The sequence below is a fragment of the Rhopalosiphum maidis genome, chromosome 2 (assembly GCF_003676215.2).
Source record: "Rhopalosiphum maidis isolate BTI-1 chromosome 2, ASM367621v3, whole genome shotgun sequence".
Lineage (NCBI taxonomy): Eukaryota > Metazoa > Arthropoda > Insecta > Hemiptera > Aphididae > Rhopalosiphum > Rhopalosiphum maidis.
In genome coordinates this window covers 6130331-6151196 of record NC_040878.1, presented here as the reverse complement: position 1 = coordinate 6151196, position 20866 = coordinate 6130331, and the positions used below count along the sequence as shown (strand labels likewise).

Here is a 20866-nt window from a genome sequence, read left to right as displayed (position 1 = left end):
TTTGACAAAATTTTTTATGATTTTGAGTATAGATCAGTGGCGGCTCGTGTGTATGTGCACAAGTGCACGTGCACTACCTACCTAAACTCAAGAAAAATTGAAAACAAATCATAATAATACAACTAAGTACCTGTAATGTAATAAGAATTATTTTCAAAATATAAAAATATAAATTCAGAGTATTATGAAAATAATAATATTATAATATTATGTATTTATGTTTAATATTTGGATTGGGTTATTTCGACTGCTAAATGGCTGTCCGCGACGGAACGGTATCGGCGTGTATTATTATAGTAGTGCAGTTGTGCACACAATCATTGTGCACATTTGTACAGTGTAAAAATTGAAGCAAGTCGATACACGCAGCCCGCGTTGTAATGGAGTTGGTGTGCACATTTGTTTGTGTGCACATAACCAATTAAATTATTTTCAGCGAATTATTTTCGACGTCGCCGCGTCGCTGAGCGTCGGCATCGGCATTATTATGTTATTATAGTTTATTTTTACTCTCATTAATTTATTATATTATTTCGATTATCAGCTGATAATATTAGCTAGTCGATCATTATCGGAAATTCAAAACATTATTAATCGTGACCATCGTGTTTCTGTTTATTATCGACGACCGACATTAACGTATATTAATATATTATTACTCGTGTATTTGTTTTCAATTTTTAAAATGAACTCAGTACAGCAATTAATACTGCAATTTAATTTTTCATCAATCTCGTTGGAGAAAAAGATGGAAATAAAAAATAAAGGTAGGCCTACTCCAGATTTAAATATTAAACAAATTACTAAATGTAAAACGAGAGATTATGTAAGACAATTTAAAAATGATATATATAAAACTAATGACTGGATTTGTGGTTGTTCAGAAACAAATCGTTTGTATTGTTTTCCCTGTCTACTTTTTGGTCAAAAATCTAATGATGCCGCTTGGGTAAAGAATGGAATAAACGATTTAATTCATTTAACTTCTAAAATCAAAACACACGAAAAATCAATGACACACATAAATTCTCAATTAAATTTAAAACTATTAGGGAAACAAGACATAAGACAACAACTTTCTAGTGCATATCGGTTGAATATCAAACAATACAATGAAAAAATAAGTCATAATAGTTATATATTGAATAAAATCATAAATTGTATTAAATTTTGTGGAGCATTTGAGCTTGCACTCCGAGGTCACGATGAAAAATCAAATTCAGAGAATCCCGGCGTATTTCGAGGTCTTATAAACTTTAGTTCAGAGTTAGATTCGGTACTAAAATGTCATATTGAGAACTCTTCGGTATTTAAAGGTTTATCCAAATCAATCCAAAATGATTTACTAGAATGTTGTTTAGCTGTATGTCAACAAAGAATTAAAAATGAAATAAAACAAGCAGAATATATTTCTGTAATGGCTGACGAAACAACTGACGTATCTGCTCAGTTTCAATTGTCAATAATATTTAGATATTTACTATCGGATGGAACACCAGTAGAAAGATTTTGGGGATTTTTCAATCCTACTGGACACGATGCGAAATCGTTGTCTGAATGTATAATATTTAATTTGGAAAAAGTCCTAGAGTCACCAGATATGTTGATTTGTCAGAGTTACGACGGCGCAAACGTGATGAGTGGACGTCTCAATGGTGTACAAAAAATAATAAACAATAGCTATAAAAATGCACATTTCATACATTGTTATGCTCATCAGCTTAATTTAATTTTAATTCAAGCAACTTCACAAAATCGTGAGATAAGAATTTTTTTTTCAAACCTAACTGATATAACCAATTTTTTTTCCAACAGTCCGCAGCGGGTTACGGTTTTAGATAAAATTGTTAAACACAGAGTTCCTCGATCATCTAATACTAGATGGAATTTTAAAAGTCGAATAGTAAATACTGTGTATGAGAATCTTGAGTCGTTAATTGAATGTATGAAAGAAATTGAATCAACATTCAATCAAACCATAGCAATTAATCAAGCTGGAGCTTTGCATCGGATGTTAATTGACGATAGATTTATATTTTGGTTAAGAGTGTTTCATTCTTTAATGCCTCATGTTGATATTTTATATAATCAACTACAAAAACCAACTATGGATCCTGTAGAACTTTCAAAGGCAATTTTTCGGTTCGAAGAAAATATATTAAAAGAAAGACAGAATATTGATAACATCTTTGAAACTTCTCAAAATCATCCAACGAAAAAACGAAAACATGATGATACTATTGAAACAAGAAAAATCGCTGCAAAAGAAGTATGTGACATTTTTATTGTCAACGTTAAAGAACGGTTTGATTATAAAAACCACTTAAATGCTTCGCACCTATTTTTATCTACCAAATTTCTTATGTACGAAAATAACTTCCCAGGTGACCATTTTAATAAAACAATTGAAGCATATCCTTTTTTGGATGTTACTAAACTTAAAACTGAACTACAACTGTTCTACAAAAGAACCGATTTCCGTGATATCAATTCATCAGTTCATTTATTGAAATTTATAATTGAAAATAATTTAATACATATATTTTCTGAAAGCTACAAACTTTTAAAAATAATTTCAACTATTCCAATGACTACAGCTGAAGCCGAAAGGTCGTTTTCTACATTGAAACGTATTAAAACATTTTTGAGAAATTCAATGACAGAAGATCGACTTACAGCACTAGCTATGTTATCGATCGAAAAACGGATGATCAACAACATTCCAAACTTCAACGAAGAAGTAATAAACAGATTTGCAGAAAAAAAAGAGAGGAGAATCGATTTAACATATAAATATGTACCTGAAATATAATAATTTGTATCTACTTTGTCATAGTTTTTTACTTGAAAATGTATTATTACTATTATTATTATTATGTATTTACTATTATTATAGGTACTTGACACTTGTAAAAATAGGTATAAGCAAAAGAAAAAGTAATTTGTAAATAACTAAAATTTGTAAACAATATTATTTAATACAATTTATAATATATATATTATATTGGTTATATTTTTTTTGGATGTGCACCACTTCATTAAAAACCCACGAGCCGCCACTGGTATAGATATACTATAAACATTCTTTCAATTAAATTTTCTTTTTTCAGTTACCCGAATTAATTAATTTAAAATGTTAATTAACATCGAAAATGTTTGATAATTAATAACTTTATATTAGCTGTGTATTAGGTAGTATATACAATTTAACTAATACAAAATATTATGCACAATAATTTACTACAATATTTTCATTTCTCGTATAGAGTAGTATTTATGTTGCACGTAGCACATACATTAATTTCTTAAATTTACTACAAATAGTATAACTGTAGCATGTTTGTAGTATTGTATCTATGGTTATTCTGTTTTTTAGTTTTTACGTTTTCAGCTTCTACTGTTTCAGACTTATAACCTCGACTAGAAGGGTCATTCTATACTCAGTTGTTACAAAAATATCAACATCATCAGTTTTTCCCACTATTCGATACTTTTGGCTACGAGGGGAACAGACAATATTACGTACCATTTCCTTAAACAACACCATCAAATGTATATATTGTTGTTTTTCAGAATTACATCCAACAAAAAGAGATACCAAAAATACAAATCGAACTATTTTATTATCGTGAAAAACATTTGAATTGATTTATAAAAAAAACTTTTGGAGTTTTTATAAAAACATAGTTCTTTACAATCTGAATTTTTAACATAATATAAAAGTTAATTTCAATTCATATTTTTTTATATAGGTATCTAATTAAATTATATAGTACATAATTTATAAAATAATAACGAACCCTAATTAAAATAGACCAAATTTCATTAATAATAAAAATCACTTTAGTATATAATGTTTAAGAAAACAACTTTTGAACTATACATATAAATTGTTTTATAGGTAAATATTTTTATGTTAAATATTTTATAGATAGCTATACTACAATATGCAAATATTTCGAATTAAAATTATTAAATTTCTTATCGTACACTGTATACTTACTCAGAAGAAAATATATACTTTATATTTTAATTTAACTAGAAAAAGTATATAATCGATTATCAATTGTCTGAAACATTACCTATTTAACAATATTATTCGGATGTTTTAATCATTTAACAATATAATATAATATATGAAGTTTAATAATTTTGTACGACTTATGTTGAATGTAATGTCAATATATCTATAATCACTTTTTTTCAATTATAGTTAACTTGAGAACTGTTATATCTAAAAAATGATTATTACAAATATTATGTATAAACATTTATTACGCATTAATAAATATTGAATTATACATAAAACCGATACATGACATTTTTAAAACTTAATGTTTTTTTTTCTAATATGCTGCGTATTTTAATCAAGAAATAATTTATAACCAAAATATTTACATTTATGATTTAAAAAATAATAAACCGTAAACTTCTGTTAATATTGTTTAAATAAAATCATAATTAATGTTTTTATAATCTGTTGTGCATTATTGCACCTATAATTAGTAATTATTAATTACTACTTTAATTTTACAGTTGTGTTTTTTTTCACGTGAACTCTTTTTTTAGTACATATTAAAAAATCTCCTGTTTTTACGTAATTCTACCTATTAATTATAAATTTAAATTTATTTGTACTAATAGAGGTAATTTTTTTGAACATTTTTTTTAAATTCAACTACGATACAATACAAAAAAATGTAATTGGTTAGGTTATATATTATTTACCATTAAACTTTTAAAATGTTATTCATTAATATAGTAATAAATTAATGCAATTAGTATATAATCGCATTAAAAATAGTAAACATTTTAAGTATCAATGAATTGATGAAAAAACCCCAAAATGATGTTTTTTATATTTAAATATTAAACTGATCATTATAATTTATTTAGTATTAAAAAGAAATTCATTTTTTCGTTGATTTTATTTAATAACATTGTATTTACAAGCACAAATGCACTATATTATATTGAAATTTAATAATATTATGATTTACAAATATATATTAAAAATAAACATGACCAAAATGAAAATAAAAAAATCAAGATTATCGATTTTTATTGTTAGGTATTGTTACCAAGGACACATTATTTCGTCTAGACAATAAGAACGATAATTTTTAAAAGGAATAACGTGACTAAAAGGGTGGTTGACATTTTTTAAATATTTTTGTCGATCAGAAATCTAACCTTCAGGGTAGGTAGGTACTATTACGGTATCATATAAGTTAACAACTGTCCAATGTTCCGTTTGTTACTTACGTAATTAACTCAATAAAAACCATTAAAATATATAAACAATTTATAAGAAATATAATATGCATTATGCATATTATATTGTGTAACATACACTTTATCTATTATATTTTTTATTTATTAAAAAAGGAAATATATTTATAGTTCAGTATGCTTAGTTTCTAAGTCATAATATATTATTCAGTCATAATATTATATCCTTAGACAACACAGATTTATACTTTTCATGTGATACAGACGTAAGGCAAGTGAAGAAATTCTACGATTTTTAACACTTCTTAAAATAGTTAATTTACAGAACAACAATTTTAAATTGATAATTTTTATTTGAGTTATTAATTAATTAATCATACAATTTTTATTTTTAATAAGTATATTAATGACATTTTTACTTATTTTCTCATCGCTTATTAGCTAATACTTAAAATATATAAGATTCATATATATATATATATATATACAGAATTTCCAAATAAGAAAAGAATTATTCAAAATGTACTTTATAAGGGTTGAACAATTTCAAATAATTTGATTTTTTTTTTTTTGTTTACGATAATTCACAAATACATTTATTATGATATAAATAAAAGTTTACTGGTCTTGCTTAAAATAAAAAAATACTTTACCCTATAGATATAAATACTGTGATATACATATACATAGGTACGAAGCTATAAGTTACACATTATTATTGGTTATGACACATTCAAAAAGATTATAGGCCTATATAAATAAATAAATGATATATTTAATAAAACTTGGGCGTAAAAAAGGTGAATAATGTATCATAAAAAATTCTTATAGGCACTTAGGTACGTATTATAAAGTTGTGATTTATCTATTTAAGCGGTACAAATCAAAATAAATGATTAATATAATCGTATTTAATTACATATTCACTAACAATTACTCACTAATTCTAACTAAGCATAAATATTGTTTACTATATATACCATGTACCTCGTATTATCTTCATTTTTAATTATATACGTATAGATTTAACATCTTGGTATAAATGGCTAATATATGGTTCACATTTGAATGATGAAATAAAAATACGATGTCAATTTCTATGACCATTATTTGTTCGAAATTGTATTCAGAAAATAAATATTTCTTAATGTATTATAAATATAAAATATTAGACCAATTTGAAATTATGATAATATTCAAGTAACCGACATTTTGGTATAGACTAAATATTCAAATATTATATTGTTAAAAAATATCCACATGTTACATATATATCGTATCTTCAGTTTTATTCATATTGTTCAACTGTATTCAGCCATAGATGTTTCACCGTATAACTTGTTAAATACTAAACATTAAATATTTAATTCAAAGCTATCTAATTAAAATAATTGAATTTAAAATAAATAAATACATTTCATAATAACCAATTTTATTAAACGAAAATACCATTCGTGACATTACGTACTATATATTAAAGTGAAATTTCGGAAAAAAAAGCTTGCTTAAATAAACAGTGACAAGTAATAATAACAAGTATCAAGTAGGTATACTATCTAGTGCTAGTCGCTATATTAAGTATATTATTACTTCTATGTAAATATAGTGTATCTTTTATATCTATATTATTTACCCCATAAAGACTAGTGATGTATTTGTATGTTATGTATTTCTTATTGGAATTACAGAATTGATGGTTTCTTGTTTCATTAGTTAAAAAATTATCGTTTAAATAAATTATTTATCGTGATTATTATTTAATATGCTCGAAACTTTGAATTAATAAATTCATTTATATCTATTTAGTGAACACTAAATTATTATTTATTGCATTATATATATAAAAGTACCTATTAATAATAAAGCAATTGATGTTTTTTTTTGCATACATTTTATATTATAATAATATTATATGTTAACATGTTTATAATACGTACGCCCGTACGCGATTACTCGTAATAAGATTTACAACTGTGAATTGTAATCGTGCGTGCGTGTATAATACTTAGAATATTTGAACATATTATTATACAGTTTTAGTACCTATGCTTACCGTGTATATACGATAATAATATATTGTATTTCTTCGCTATTATTCGAGCAATCTACGTCATCGGTGTATCTTTCTGATGCCATAGGTATTACGCCACACGCATTATAATAATATATTATATCTTCGAATGTGCATTACTAAAAAAGCGTTTTGGAAAACGCACGAAACCTTAACGCACTGACTAATTCGTAGATATGTACACGGCAGCGGCTTCGTCAACAGTTTAAGACCGAAACCACATGCGAATGTTCAACAGTTTTCTGGTGTATATATTATATAATAATACTGACTATAAATAATATTATATGGCATAGTTGCCGTTTTAATATTTCCGTGCAAATGTTTTGAGCTCGGTAGTATACAATATCAACTCTCGAGACCGCCGCGCCTCAAGGTGTAGTAGGAGGGCTAAAATCCTTTTAAAACTTTCTAGCCCTTTTCCACTTCGACCGGTCCTTGTCCATTTTTTCCGTCTCCTTCGGCATCTCTTTTTCTCTCTCCGACTCTCCGATGTACCCCTCGACAACCATCATCTCGCGCTCCTCACGACCTTTCACTTTTACTTTCTCTCTCTCACTCTATCTCCCACGCTCTGTACCACGATATTTACCATTATCATTATTAGTTATTACTATTGTCATAATTAACCCCGTATACCTCGTGCTTAACTACAGTATAGTTATAACAGTATAATATATATATTCGCCCCAGGTGTCTGGGTATATAGTGTAGTAATATTAGTAATGATACCCTTCACAGAGAGGGACCATATCTCGCGTATACACATATACACTTATATATACACCTAAACACAGACCCGCGCGCGCAAGCACGCCCGCGAAGTTCAATTTTACGGTGAACTTTCGCCGGGCCCCGTTGTGTTGTCGACTAATTAACATTTTATTTCTCCCGCCCGCACGTCCTCGGGCTATCAACGTTGCTGTTGTACTTTCCAACATTATAATATATAGTATGTACGCGATGAAAATACACCACACCACCGCCTGCAGTTACTATACCGCTCGCGCGTTATAATACAATATATATACCGAAGTACCTATACGCGTGTTATATATATATATATAAATATGTGTGTGTGTGTGTGTGTGTATGACGAATACTTCCGTATGTATATTATACATGCATACTTATATGTATGTATAATGTATATAAATATATAGGTACACGCTGGCGCGCTCGTAATATTATATTATACGAGTATAAGTATATTGCTACGCGCGGTATCCAACTCTTAATAATAATAATAATACTTTACTCTCCATCTTGTCGCGGTGTCCTCATCTCCTTCGTCTACTCCATCCGACCCATAGTCACAGACTCACAAGCCCTGTTTCTATATATCGTGGACCGACGAGAACACTCTCACTCACTCTTTATTTCGCCGCAGTTGTAAATATTCACCTCGAGCGACGCCGCCACGACTGCCGGCTGTTAACGACTACTAATATTACTATTTCTACCTATACCTCTACGGCTATACCTCCCGTATGCTTACTATATACACGACGTATTATATCGTAAACATCAGATGAGAACCACGGAGTCGGTCTTTGGGGCGAAGACGAATATTGTGTAGTACGCGTGTATATATTATATTGTATATTATATCCACTACGTTATGCCGAACTTGTTTTCAACTATGCGTGTGATGTATAAAATGCTCGTATACGAATTATATATATATATAGTATATTATGTTCTGCGATCCTAGTAGCCCTCGGAGAAAATCGTATAGAAATGTGTACAATGTGATATGAAATTTTTTATACTTCAAAAACGTTTTACCGAAAAGAACATCATCATATTGTGTTATTTAAATTTTCAAACAAGTCTAGTAACTTACTATAGAAATAGAATATATGTATATATATTAGGCATCAGCAATACTTTCAACTATGTGTGCATATCGTTTGTGATCTGTGTGTGTCTAAATATTACACACAATATATGTATTTGTATAAATACTTTACTTCCTATATAATGCTTAAGATTTTTAATAGGTTAAAGAACATTAATAGTAAATACTAGGCTAAATTAAGCCTGTTTGTATTATTTGATTAATTTAATATTTTACGAGTAGATCATTTTTTTTAGCATATGAGTACTTCAATAAACTATAAAATAGTATAAATATTAGATAACTTTTTCAATACATGTTTAATTATTTACTATTTATAGTATGTCACAAATTTTTAATTAAGTTTTTATTTTATGATAAAAATACCTATGTATGTTAAAATAAATTTACACATGGTATATATACGTATATATAAATATGATAATATACCTATACGAACCAATATACGCTATATATGCATATTATATCATTATTTTTATTTTTGAATAAAAGTAATTTTTTAACCATACCATTTTTTTTTTGAATTCTCTAGAGAACAACCTTACCTTACTGTGTTTTACTGACAATTTTATTTTAAATCAAATGAAATATCGTTTTCCGGACGTAAGACACTACTGAAATGGGTTACTCTATAGAGAACCATTGAAGTATTGCTCATGTCCCTTTCCTGTCAGAACTGTGTAGTTCGCCTTTTTTTTATTATTTCTTTTTAAAACGGCACCCCATTTTTACGGGCTATAGAACGTTATACTTATACATACGTATTGCGTATAGGTACTCTCGGTAATCCGCACAAATTTCCGCCGATTGTCCATAAAACATAAAAAATGCGTTACACAGGTTAAACAACAAAACGAACAGGTTTTTCGAATTGAAACAAAACAAAACTGAAAAAAAAATTAACAAAGTACCGTATATCCATTATCCAAAAACACATAGATGATCGTAGGCACTCTGTTTAACAAGCCGGTCCATAAAAGCTTCTGTACGAAACGGTTTTTAATCGAATTGCTGTGTACCGTCATTTCCTGAGTGGAATGGGAAAAGCGGTCGAATTTCCTGAAAACGAGATTGTGTGTGTGTAACACCTGTTTTATATGTGTTCGTGTGTGTAGTGTTTTCCGCAATGCGTTTGTTTCACATACATTCACACACACAAACATACAATATATATAATGTATATTATACGTTGGGGCGTTTAAACAGTGCGACTGACCGTTTTAATATTATTATACTGCTCTCCTATTGTTTGTTTAGCCTTAGGAGTTAGGACAATTATTAATATATTTTTGAATATTATATTGCAGTCACTAAACGTTTAAATAGATATACGGGAACCGAGAAAATGGACATATCTAATGCGTAAGTAAAGTACCTAATAATTGTAGACTGTACAAGTCACAAGCGGATACAATATGCATTAAACATACATATATGATATATATATATTAAACATAATAGAATAAAAATAGGACTTTTTGAGACATAAAAAACATTAATTGTATCACAACGTGTACTTACTTCTTACCATTTACCGTTTACGTTATTATGCTACTATTGTCTATTATAATGCATATAATATCTATGGACCTATACCTATGCAGCTATATACGGGACTATATATAGAAGTAAAAATCAGTAAGGATTAAAGGAATTGTGAATATTATAACATAAATTATAATATTTTATAATAATTTTACAATTATTAACAACTATATAATAGAAGTTATAAAAAAATATAAAATAATTTTACTAAATACATATAATTAGACTAATAGTTATCAGCTGCACCTAATGTCAATCTTATTTCATTTTAGAATATTTCTAAACATTTGAAATACTTAACAAACCACAACCCACGCATAAATTGTACTACATTCTAAAAATAACTTAATTAATGTTCTTTTATGTCACCATTTATGCCCATTCTCAATACTATACAGGATTCTATAGAGATATATTTCATAAATCATTTAAAATGGTATAACCCAGTTACCTCGCCCGAGCCATATTTTACATGACGTGCATTTTATTAATGGTATAAGCTAATAAATTTAATTATGTACAACCAATAAATACATCATAAATATATTATAGATATACTTGCTTATACAATATTTAGTAATATTAGTACTTAATGGTATTGTTTTATTTAAAATGTGGACAGTTAAAATAAATTTAATGTTGCGTGTATTAATGTATTATTATACATATACAATATTAAATAATATGTGGAAACTTGTACATACAATTTTAAATTTTTTTGCTGAATATTATACTTATTCATTGAAAAATGTTGTTTTAAGTATTTTACTTTTTAGTTTCTCAAGTCTCTGAATGGAGTTTACATTGGTCTTAGAACGACCTTTTGTTGTTAAATTATTATTAATTTTTTTTTTGTATCAGTCCTTTTGAAGCAGAAAATATCCTTCAATTAATAACATTTTTTTTTCACAGTCAAACAATTTTCAAATTTCAATCAAAGTTTCTTGTATAAGTTGTTCTTATAGTAATTAAAAAAATATAAAAATACGTTAAAAAATTTATTTTGGTGTCATTTGAATTTTTTTAAAAACTTGAAAAATTAAAAATTATTTTTAATTTACTAAATATATATATATATGGTTAGGGTATCGACTATATAGTTTACCCCTGATCATTATTTATTTATATATGATAAATGGGTAAAGACCCTTTTGTGTAAGCAATAACAGGTTTAAACATTTAAGTATTTTACAGTTACAATAAACAAATTGATTAAAAAAAATAATAATGAAGCTAACAATACAGAATAATAATAATTAGACAAGTTTAAATAATAAAACAATAATAATACAATAGGAGGCAAACACTAAATCAATAATAATATAATGATAGAATATTACTAAATTTACAACATCGTTTAAGACTAAATATACATTTCTTTTGAAAACATTTCGTGACATAAAGAAAAAATCTACATGATCAACAATAAGATTTGCTAGTTTTAATGCTCTAGAAAGTAAGAAGTGGAGCTGTAATTATTATTATAAAATGGAACATGAAATAAGTTAGATTTTCTTAAACAGTGATTTGCTGAATTAAATTCAATCATAGAGAACAAATCTGGGAAAAAAATGTGACCATGGTATATCATATATAATCATATATAAATATAATATCAGCAACCTTTCTTCTTACTTCACAAGATATAAAGCTCAACTCACTCATTCGCATGTTGTACGAGTTCTTTGAAATAACTGGAATATTTAATTTGTAACACAATAACTTTAAGAATTTAAGTTGTACATTTTCAATTATATTAATAAAAGTGATGTAACTAGGCGACCAGACTATTGATCCAAACTCAAGATGAGATCTAACAAGCACAAAAAATAAAGTTTTCAAGGCATTTATATTTTTTAAATTAACTGTGTGTCGGTTGATAAAGCCAGGCATCTTAAAGGATTTTTTAGTAATAGTATTAATGCGAGTAGTGAAAGACAAATTGCAATCAATAATTATCCCTGAATCTCTAATAGAAGTTGCTCTTGTATTATAGGTGTATATGCTCAACAACACTTAAAATTAAAATTTTCCAAACTCCAGAACAGAATTTTATTAAATCTTAATTGTTTTTTTATATATTTCAATGATCAGAACTGTCATTTGTATTTTTTTTTTTTTTGTTATTATTTATTTATTGTATTTTTATAAAACAAAAATATTCATACAATTTTAAATACTTTACACTTTAAGAATATAATTCAATGTTCCTCGTAAATAATTGCCGTTACAGCAGTTGAAAAATATTGAAATTGTATATCTACATAATATTTATATTTAGGCATTCAGGTATAAGATTTTAAAGTTCAAATTTTGAAAAATTAGGATATTATAACTGAATAAAAATAATGAATTTTCTGTTAACAATATTTGTTGTATTTTTATGATTCAGTTTTAAAAATACTATATAACTATACTATTTAAATAAAATATATGGGTGCAACATAATTTTTAAAATATTTAGACTTAATAGTATTTAAAGAATTTATACAACGAACAACGAACGGTGTGTCAGTTTTGATTAATAAGTTACAAAAGTTATATATTTTCGGTAAAAATATGTTAATCCTACCGACCTAAAAAATACCAATCATAATATAGAGTATAAATATAATACGTCATCATAAATACTATTTATTATATCATTATTAAAAGAGAAATCGTCTTTGTTCATAACTGTATTTTGTTTACCTACATATTTTAACCTATACAATTATTTATTATCGAATTCAATTTTATAACATATTATCAATGTCAATTATACAGTGACCTCATCATCGCCGTATAGGAGAGCTATCGATCTACCGAGTTTTTGGATTTTTAAAAGTTTACAGCAATAGCTATTGTACGGTTTATTGATCCGATTCAATTATATTTTCTATTAATGTTTTTATTAATTTATCATTATCATAAAAAATAAAATTACAACTCTACATTCTTAATTAGCCTATATTTTGAGCAGCCCAATCGAGACCTTAGTGACCTAAAACCGATATTCAATAATAAGCCGAAAGGGTTTACTTAAAACCTACCATATTCAACAGAAGCGAGTTCCTTAGTTTTTTTACTATCACGTTCATATAATGTTCATATATTATAATATGTATATGGATATTTTTGTTGGTACCTAATTTTCCGATTCTTTTACATGTACGAATATAATACCTACTGATACCTACTGTTAGTACAATAACAATGAAAAGAATTATTATATTGTCTACATTTGGTTTTATAATACATACTTATACTTACACACAATAATGCAGCAATATTTTCAAATTATAGTTATTATTATATTATTATGGTAATTTACAGTTAATTCGTTGACGTACCTGCCTTCTGTACCTTCTGTACCTCTATATTTTACATCCATTAAATCCAGTATTCCAGTTATACCATGCTACCTATTACATAAGTAGTTATCACATAAAGGTACCTAGTGTTTACAACAGAAAATATATAGGTTTTTTGATATTTAATTACCGTTTGCTCGTTTACAATAACACACCAGGTTAATACTAATGTACTATGATATAAATAAAAACAAAACAAGAAAAAATATATTGTACCTTTTATAATTATAGTTAATATTAACAATAGCAAATATTTGTAAAACATTTATAAATAATTATGAATTATGATAAATGTAATAAACACAATAGCAAAAATTAATTGAGTACTTATAAAGTTATAATACTTTTTTTAATTTATTAACATTTATTATTATTAAGAATATTAAAGTTTTTTTTTTTTTAGTGTGTATTCAGAATAATAGATCCATGATAATAGGTTTAGATGATATTAGGGCTAAGGTGACTTGAAAATTTTAGTTATTAATAATAAAACATCAATATTTATAATTTTTTTCTAAATAGTCCAAGTATAAGTAATTAACTCTAAATTTAATATTACATATCTTATTTCATCTTATCTTATATCATAACCTATTTTTGTAACAGTTTTTAAGGATTTTAATTTTTAATTAATTCTAAATTTTAAGGATTTTTATTAACATTTTTGTAAATGAATAAATGCATTCGTTTCATCGTTTCAATTTTGAATCGATGCAAAATAGAGAATCCTCACGTGTAAGGTATAAAACCGAATTTTGCATAGTATAACACTTGTAATTTGTAGGTAACATTATACTAGTATTAGGTACAAAACATTTCAAGAATTTAAAAATAATATGCTGTTTTAGTAAAGATATTTAAAAAAAAATCAGAAGTTCTAATTAAATAATGAAAGTGCGGGTGAGCATGGTTGTTGAATCACTCTATACTATACAATATATGTGTAATGTGACAATAAAATAATATAAAAATCTGAGTATGGTATGTTACTTAACACCTTAAGGTTGACGTATCTAGATTCGCGTGAAGTGATTATACAGAACCTACAAACAAGTATCAGGTGTACTTACACTGTTGTCTATCGTTCATGTTATATGAATCTTATATAATAAATAATAATAAACAATTAAGTTTATATAATACTTAAGTATAAAGTGGGTAAGTTATGTTATTTATTTTATGAATGTTCGCAGAGAATTAGATCTGTATATAGGTGAGATAAATAGTATTAAAGGTATTAATACAGTATAGGTAGGTCGTAGGTATAATTTTTTTCATACAATTTGGTAATTTATAAATAAGGTATAATTATTATTTTATTAAAAAAAACTGATTAATTAACTATTTGTTATTTGTCCGAATAATACAGTCAATAGGCAATAAAGATATGATAAAAATTGAATTAAAATTAATCGAATGATTTATAATGTGTATGGAAAAACCCGATAACCTATTAAACGAAAACAACTTAAATGTCAATAAAGCAATTCAACTTTAGATAATATTTTGAATAGGCTAAATTTGTGTAGTAAATTGAACAAATACGCATAAAAACCAATAAAATGACATAATAATTCTAAAAATATTAAAAAAAAAAAAATTCAACAATGAAGCACCCGTTACATGAATTAAATTATGTACATACTTGGAAAGCTTTATCTAAGATTAACCAAAAAAAGATGCACTTTGCATTGAAATCCGGGCCTTATAGATATCTGAATCACTATTGAGTTACTTTTAGATGCTATATTCATTAAACCCTAATGTACTTTGTACTTATACCTTATACGATTATAATGACCAATAAAAAAAGGTATGTCACATTGGAGCTAAAAAAAATATATATTCTACTACATATAACAAATATTGGCATATTTTTTACATAAATTAAAATTATCATTACCTTTGCTTGGTTGTATAACGAGTGTCTATTTCATTTAAACCTAAGGGCTAAGAAACTAAACTCAAAATCTAAATTTAAAGTCTAGTTTAATGTATACAATAGTAATAATTAAATAATATAAAATAGTCAAATATATAATATTTATTTGTATTCTATAGAAATCATAAAATGTTTTTAAACATATCTATATTATATGCCGGTCATTATAAATTATTAATTGTATTTTAAGACATATAAGAATAATATAGGTATCCACTATTTAATTAAATAAAATGTAACTTACTTAATAGTTGGTTCGTGCTTATGGATTTATATAGGAAAAGCATTTTTTTTATAATTTTTTATAATTCATAATGTTAGTTTGTGGAATTTTTTTTTTTTGTTGTTTTTTTCTAGAAGGTTTAAATTGATAGATATCAATTTAAAATTTTTATTTTGTTATTTTATTTATTTTCTGTGATAAATGCATTCCAATATAAAATATCTTAAAATAAAGGTAGGTAACTAGATGACACCTACTTTCAGTATCTATTTGACTATTTGAGTACCTACGAGTGACTGTACACTTATAAATTTGTAATTTTTATGGAAACTGTAACATAATGGTTACGCGTTAAATAATTATTTAACTTATTTTCCAAAAATACATGGAATAAAAAGAAAATGGCATTCAATTTAAATATTTGGTACTGGTATATATTCAAATAATGTTAGTGTAAAAAAAAATATACAATAATATTATTTATGTGCAGGAACTAGGTACGTTGTGTAAAATTACATACGAGAATGTTGAGAGCCCCTGATATTGACACACGTTACGGTGTTCATATTGTAGCCTAGTATAAGGTACAAACTGCCATAATCACGGTGAATTGATAACGGATTCTTGAATATTTTTTTTGTTATCAGTATTTAGTATTTACTATTTATTTTAATTGTTTGGAATTAAATAATTATTAACTTAATACTTTGTAGTTTCTTCTGTTAATTGATAATTTGTGTTAAACGTTTACATTTACAAAGCTAGTGTTTTTGGCTATTCACTTTGTAACATTTATATAATTTTTCAGATATTTAAATGCACTTTTAGATTGTTATATACTTATAAAATTATATTAAAATTATGGCTGTTCCGAATGAGTTAAGTTTGGAATCCGTCCGTGATTTCATGATCATGAACGATGGAAAAGTTACTAATCATGATCTAGTGACTCATTTTAAACATTTTCTAACAAATCCACAAAACAGAGGTAAATCCATTTGTTGTACTATTGTTATCATAATATAGGTAGTTAGTAAAAACATTGTTGTTGTTTTCTAGCTGAAGCAAGACTTAAGTTTAAAGAAATTGTAAACACTGTGGCTACCGTTATCTGTGGAGAAGATGTAATACAACAATTTTGTCATCCTTGTATAACTATACACAAATATTACTATTTTTAATTTTTAGGGGGAAAAGTATTTAATGCTTAAACGTCGCTTTCGAGTGGCTGGTTGTATTGGTTTATCATTAGAACCCTCCATGAGCACAGCTTCTTCTCTAACTTCACTTACTTCTTATCCTGGATTATCTTCTGTACATCATTCATTATCACAAGATTCTCTTATTGACCCTCCTAGATTTCAACAAAGATCTCCAATGGTATCACCATCGGCTAGGTATGAATGACAAATAATAATCCGTGTTCTAAGTAATTCATTAAATGTTTAATTTACTTTAAATTTCATTCTATAGACAACCCCCACCTTATCGTCCACCACCTTCTCCTATTGCATCGCCTAAAGAATGTTCACCAACTAAAGAAGCCGCACCACCTGTTCCTCCTAGGCGTAGAAGTTCTGAGAAAATTAAATTGATTGAATTAAATGATAATGTTATAGTAAATTCTAAGGATAATTATGTAAGTAAACTTTTTTATATTTTGTTTTGGTTAACTCTTTTTACGGATTTGATTTCAAATGGTTAATAGTAGCACAGCCGGATTATTTTGCTTATTTTTTTCTATGTATATGTGTTTTGCTTATTTTATTATTATTTTGTGTTTTGCTTTTGCGTGTATGTAATGCATAGAAAGAGAATGAACAACCTCAGCAGCCTCAGATAAGCGTAAAGGATCGAACCCAAAAATTCAACCGGATAGCATCTGAAAATGCCTTGCATTTAGCTAGTCAACTACCGTCACCAAATAAGAAAAAAATAGAAAAGGTAATTTTGAATAATTCTTTTGCTTGTTTTATGGTCAATTTTAGTCATAATTATTAAGTGAATTTCTATAGTATGAATATTTATGTTTTTAAAATTTGAAATTGTTGCTTTTTTCTTTATTTACAAGGTAATTTTTTAAATTGCTTGTTTTATTAAATTGCATCAGTAGCAATATAAAATGTTTTATTTTATTTTAAATGAAATAAATAATCTAAGGTCATCTCTTTAGGAATAATTCAATTTTGTAACATTTTAATAATATTTATATGGGTATTTAAATTAAAATATTATAAAATAAAAATATTGTGAAAAAACATTAATAGTGGATTAGTAATATGTGAGTTATAAATTATAGTTTTGGTCATTCAGTCATTGATTTAACTGTGAATGAAGGTAGGTTTATGTATAGTATTTTTTTAGCATAATGCATTTCCATATTATGTAGAATTGTTTTAGATGAAATGATTTATTGTTTAAATAATATTTGATTTTGATTCAAAATTATCATTTTTGACATAAAAATTATTTATTTACTTTATTATATAATGAGTATGAAGCTTTAATCCTATTAAGTTGCTGATATTGACCAAGTCTGGGTTTCTTATCACTGTATTGTTTATACAATTATACTCATCAAATTTTTATACATAACACTGTATAAGAAAATGTATAAAAACTAATTTTTTTTTATTTACCATTCAAAATAATGATTTAGATAAAATAAAATAAGCTTTTAATGTTTGTATGCAACATGCATATATTATGTACATTATTTTAAATTTAGATGGAATACATTTTATTTGTTGAAATAGTAATTGATTGTTTAATAGGTATTTTATATAATCTCATAATATTTATCATAATTATAAAAAAAACAAAATATTAATTAATTATTGATATGTATGTATGTCAGTATGTGTATGTGTGTGTTTGTATGGCAGTACTGGCAATAGGTTTTACAATTTTATTAAGTGATTTTTAAAGTATTAATATTATACTTAACGCACCAACTCATATTACTTGCATTATGCATTCAATTAATTATTAAAAACTATTTATATTTTATTATTTATGAAGACATAAATATCACTCTAGTTTCATATTTTACATTAATAAGATTCCAATTGAATTACACATTTTAGATAATACCTATCGTCTATTATTCATTTATTTTTTGTAGTATAATATTATATACATATATGTTTATAACATTCTTTAAATATTTAAAATAATTAAAATTGAAATGTCACTGTAAGCAAGGGTTATTTTTCGTAACAGCTGAATCGTTTTTGGCGGTATTTTCAGAGGTAGGCAGAGAACTTTTCATGGAATGATCTTGGCTATATTTTATCCTGTAATTTAAACTTTATAGAGTGGCATAAAAACATCATGTATACGTATGAAAATTTGAGTTAGCCGTTGATCACACTGAAAAAAAATTGTTATTATTATTTAATTTGGTTGTCGTAGGCTAGAAAGTTTCTTTTTAAAAATATTAGATACTCTGTTTGTTTATTTAGTTTATTATTCCTTTTTTCCTTGAATAAAGTCGAGTAATTCAGCTAGTATTGTTTAATGTAAACAGTGAATCTAATTATTACAATTTATTTAGTAATTTTTGAATCGTAATAAACACCTACCAACTATTTAGACAATGTGTAAATTTAAATGTCTGTGACTATTAAAAAATAAATACATTTGGAAAGATTTTAGTTATTTTGTTGTGATTCAAAAACTAATTACCATGACTTGACATTATAACTAATAATTAATGAAAGTACTATATATAGACGTACTTAAATAACTTTTAAATAATTCAACCATTATTGGCTTAGTTTTAAATGTTTTTAACATAAACCACCCACCCCCTGTTTAACAAAAAAACATTGTATTTGATCTGGATAACGTAAACAAATTACTGCTTTTAAACATTTGCCCCAGGTCTCATTAGAAATTATAAACTTATAATATATATATATATTAGATATTTTTGTCAAAATATTGTGTTGGATCTATAAGACAAATTAATATTAATTTTGGATATTTGCCAACCGTTGAGGTATGTACGTAGGGCTTTAATTTCTATGTAATCATTCGTCTTTTTCCGAGTGTTATCCGCCCGGCACGTGAGTGTGTGTGTGTATATATAGTGTATAGTCTCAAAAACATCGTGACAATAATGGTTGACTAAAAATTACTGCATCCGTATAAGTATATATACGTAATGCTCTCATTAAAAATGAAACTGTTTCCTTTCTATATAAACATCGGGTTAGTTAAAAGAAGAAAAAAATCGTAAACATGTATACAATATATAATATAGTTTATTATGAAATCAGTGAGAGCCAGCTGGGTGGGTGGGCATGGGGGACGATGAGCTATAAATCAGCCAAGCCAAACCGTATAAAACATACCCCAATGTGCGCCCGTAAGTTGCTGCCACCGGCTGACACTCTCTAACTCGCGCGTATACAGTGTTTGTGTCGTATTTAGGACGTTCCGTTCAGTGTCGGCGCACTTGAGCGCTTGTTACGTTTTCTGCCATCATAATCATCATATTATATGCCATCGTACAATATATATATGTATATGTTATTTCGAATTAATAGCATACGAATTTGATATTCAAAACAGAGAGTCGCTGTTTGGTCGTTATTATTATTGTTATAAATTATCATAATTATTATTATTGAGC

General features: G+C 26.3%; 2 protein-coding genes across 5 annotated transcripts in view; both read left to right on the top strand.

Moving 5' to 3' along the window:
- Positions 1-748: 748 nt before the first annotated feature.
- LOC113555253 lies at positions 749-2812 on the top strand. The gene is made up of 4 exons (XM_026959657.1): positions 749-809; positions 1179-1602; positions 1816-2480; positions 2598-2812. Exons 1-4 carry the CDS (start codon positions 749-751, stop codon positions 2810-2812), a joined length of 1365 nt encoding a protein of 454 aa, XP_026815458.1.
- Positions 2813-16906: 14094 nt separating this feature from the next.
- Positions 16907-20866, top strand: part of LOC113554845 (ankyrin repeat domain-containing protein SOWAHB) — an 89138-nt gene continuing 85178 nt past the window's right edge. For 3 of the 4 annotated variants that reach the window (XR_003405310.1, XM_026958906.1, XM_026958908.1), the window contains exons 1-5: positions 16907-17215; positions 17287-17351; positions 17416-17624; positions 17701-17866; positions 18037-18171. Coding sequence is in view for 3 of the 4 variants with exons in the window: in XM_026958906.1 (XP_026814707.1) it covers positions 17089-17215; positions 17287-17351; positions 17416-17624; positions 17701-17866; positions 18037-18171 (702 nt within the window). In the remaining variant the exon portion in view is untranslated. The remainder of the gene's footprint in view (positions 17216-17286; positions 17352-17415; positions 17625-17700; positions 17867-18036; positions 18172-20866) is intronic. The other variant, XM_026958907.1, reaches the window with a different exon arrangement.

Coding starts and splice junctions, on each gene's coding strand:
- LOC113555253 (XM_026959657.1), top strand. CDS start 749: ATGGAAATAAAAAATAAAGGTAGGCCTACTCCAGATTTAAATATTAAA. Junction 1,603..1,815: donor GTCCTAGAGTCACCAGATAT/GTTGATTTGTCA, acceptor TTTTTCCAACAG/TCCGCAGCGGGTTACGGTTT. Junction 2,481..2,597: donor CTACAAAAGAACCGATTTCC/GTGATATCAATT, acceptor CAATGACTACAG/CTGAAGCCGAAAGGTCGTTT.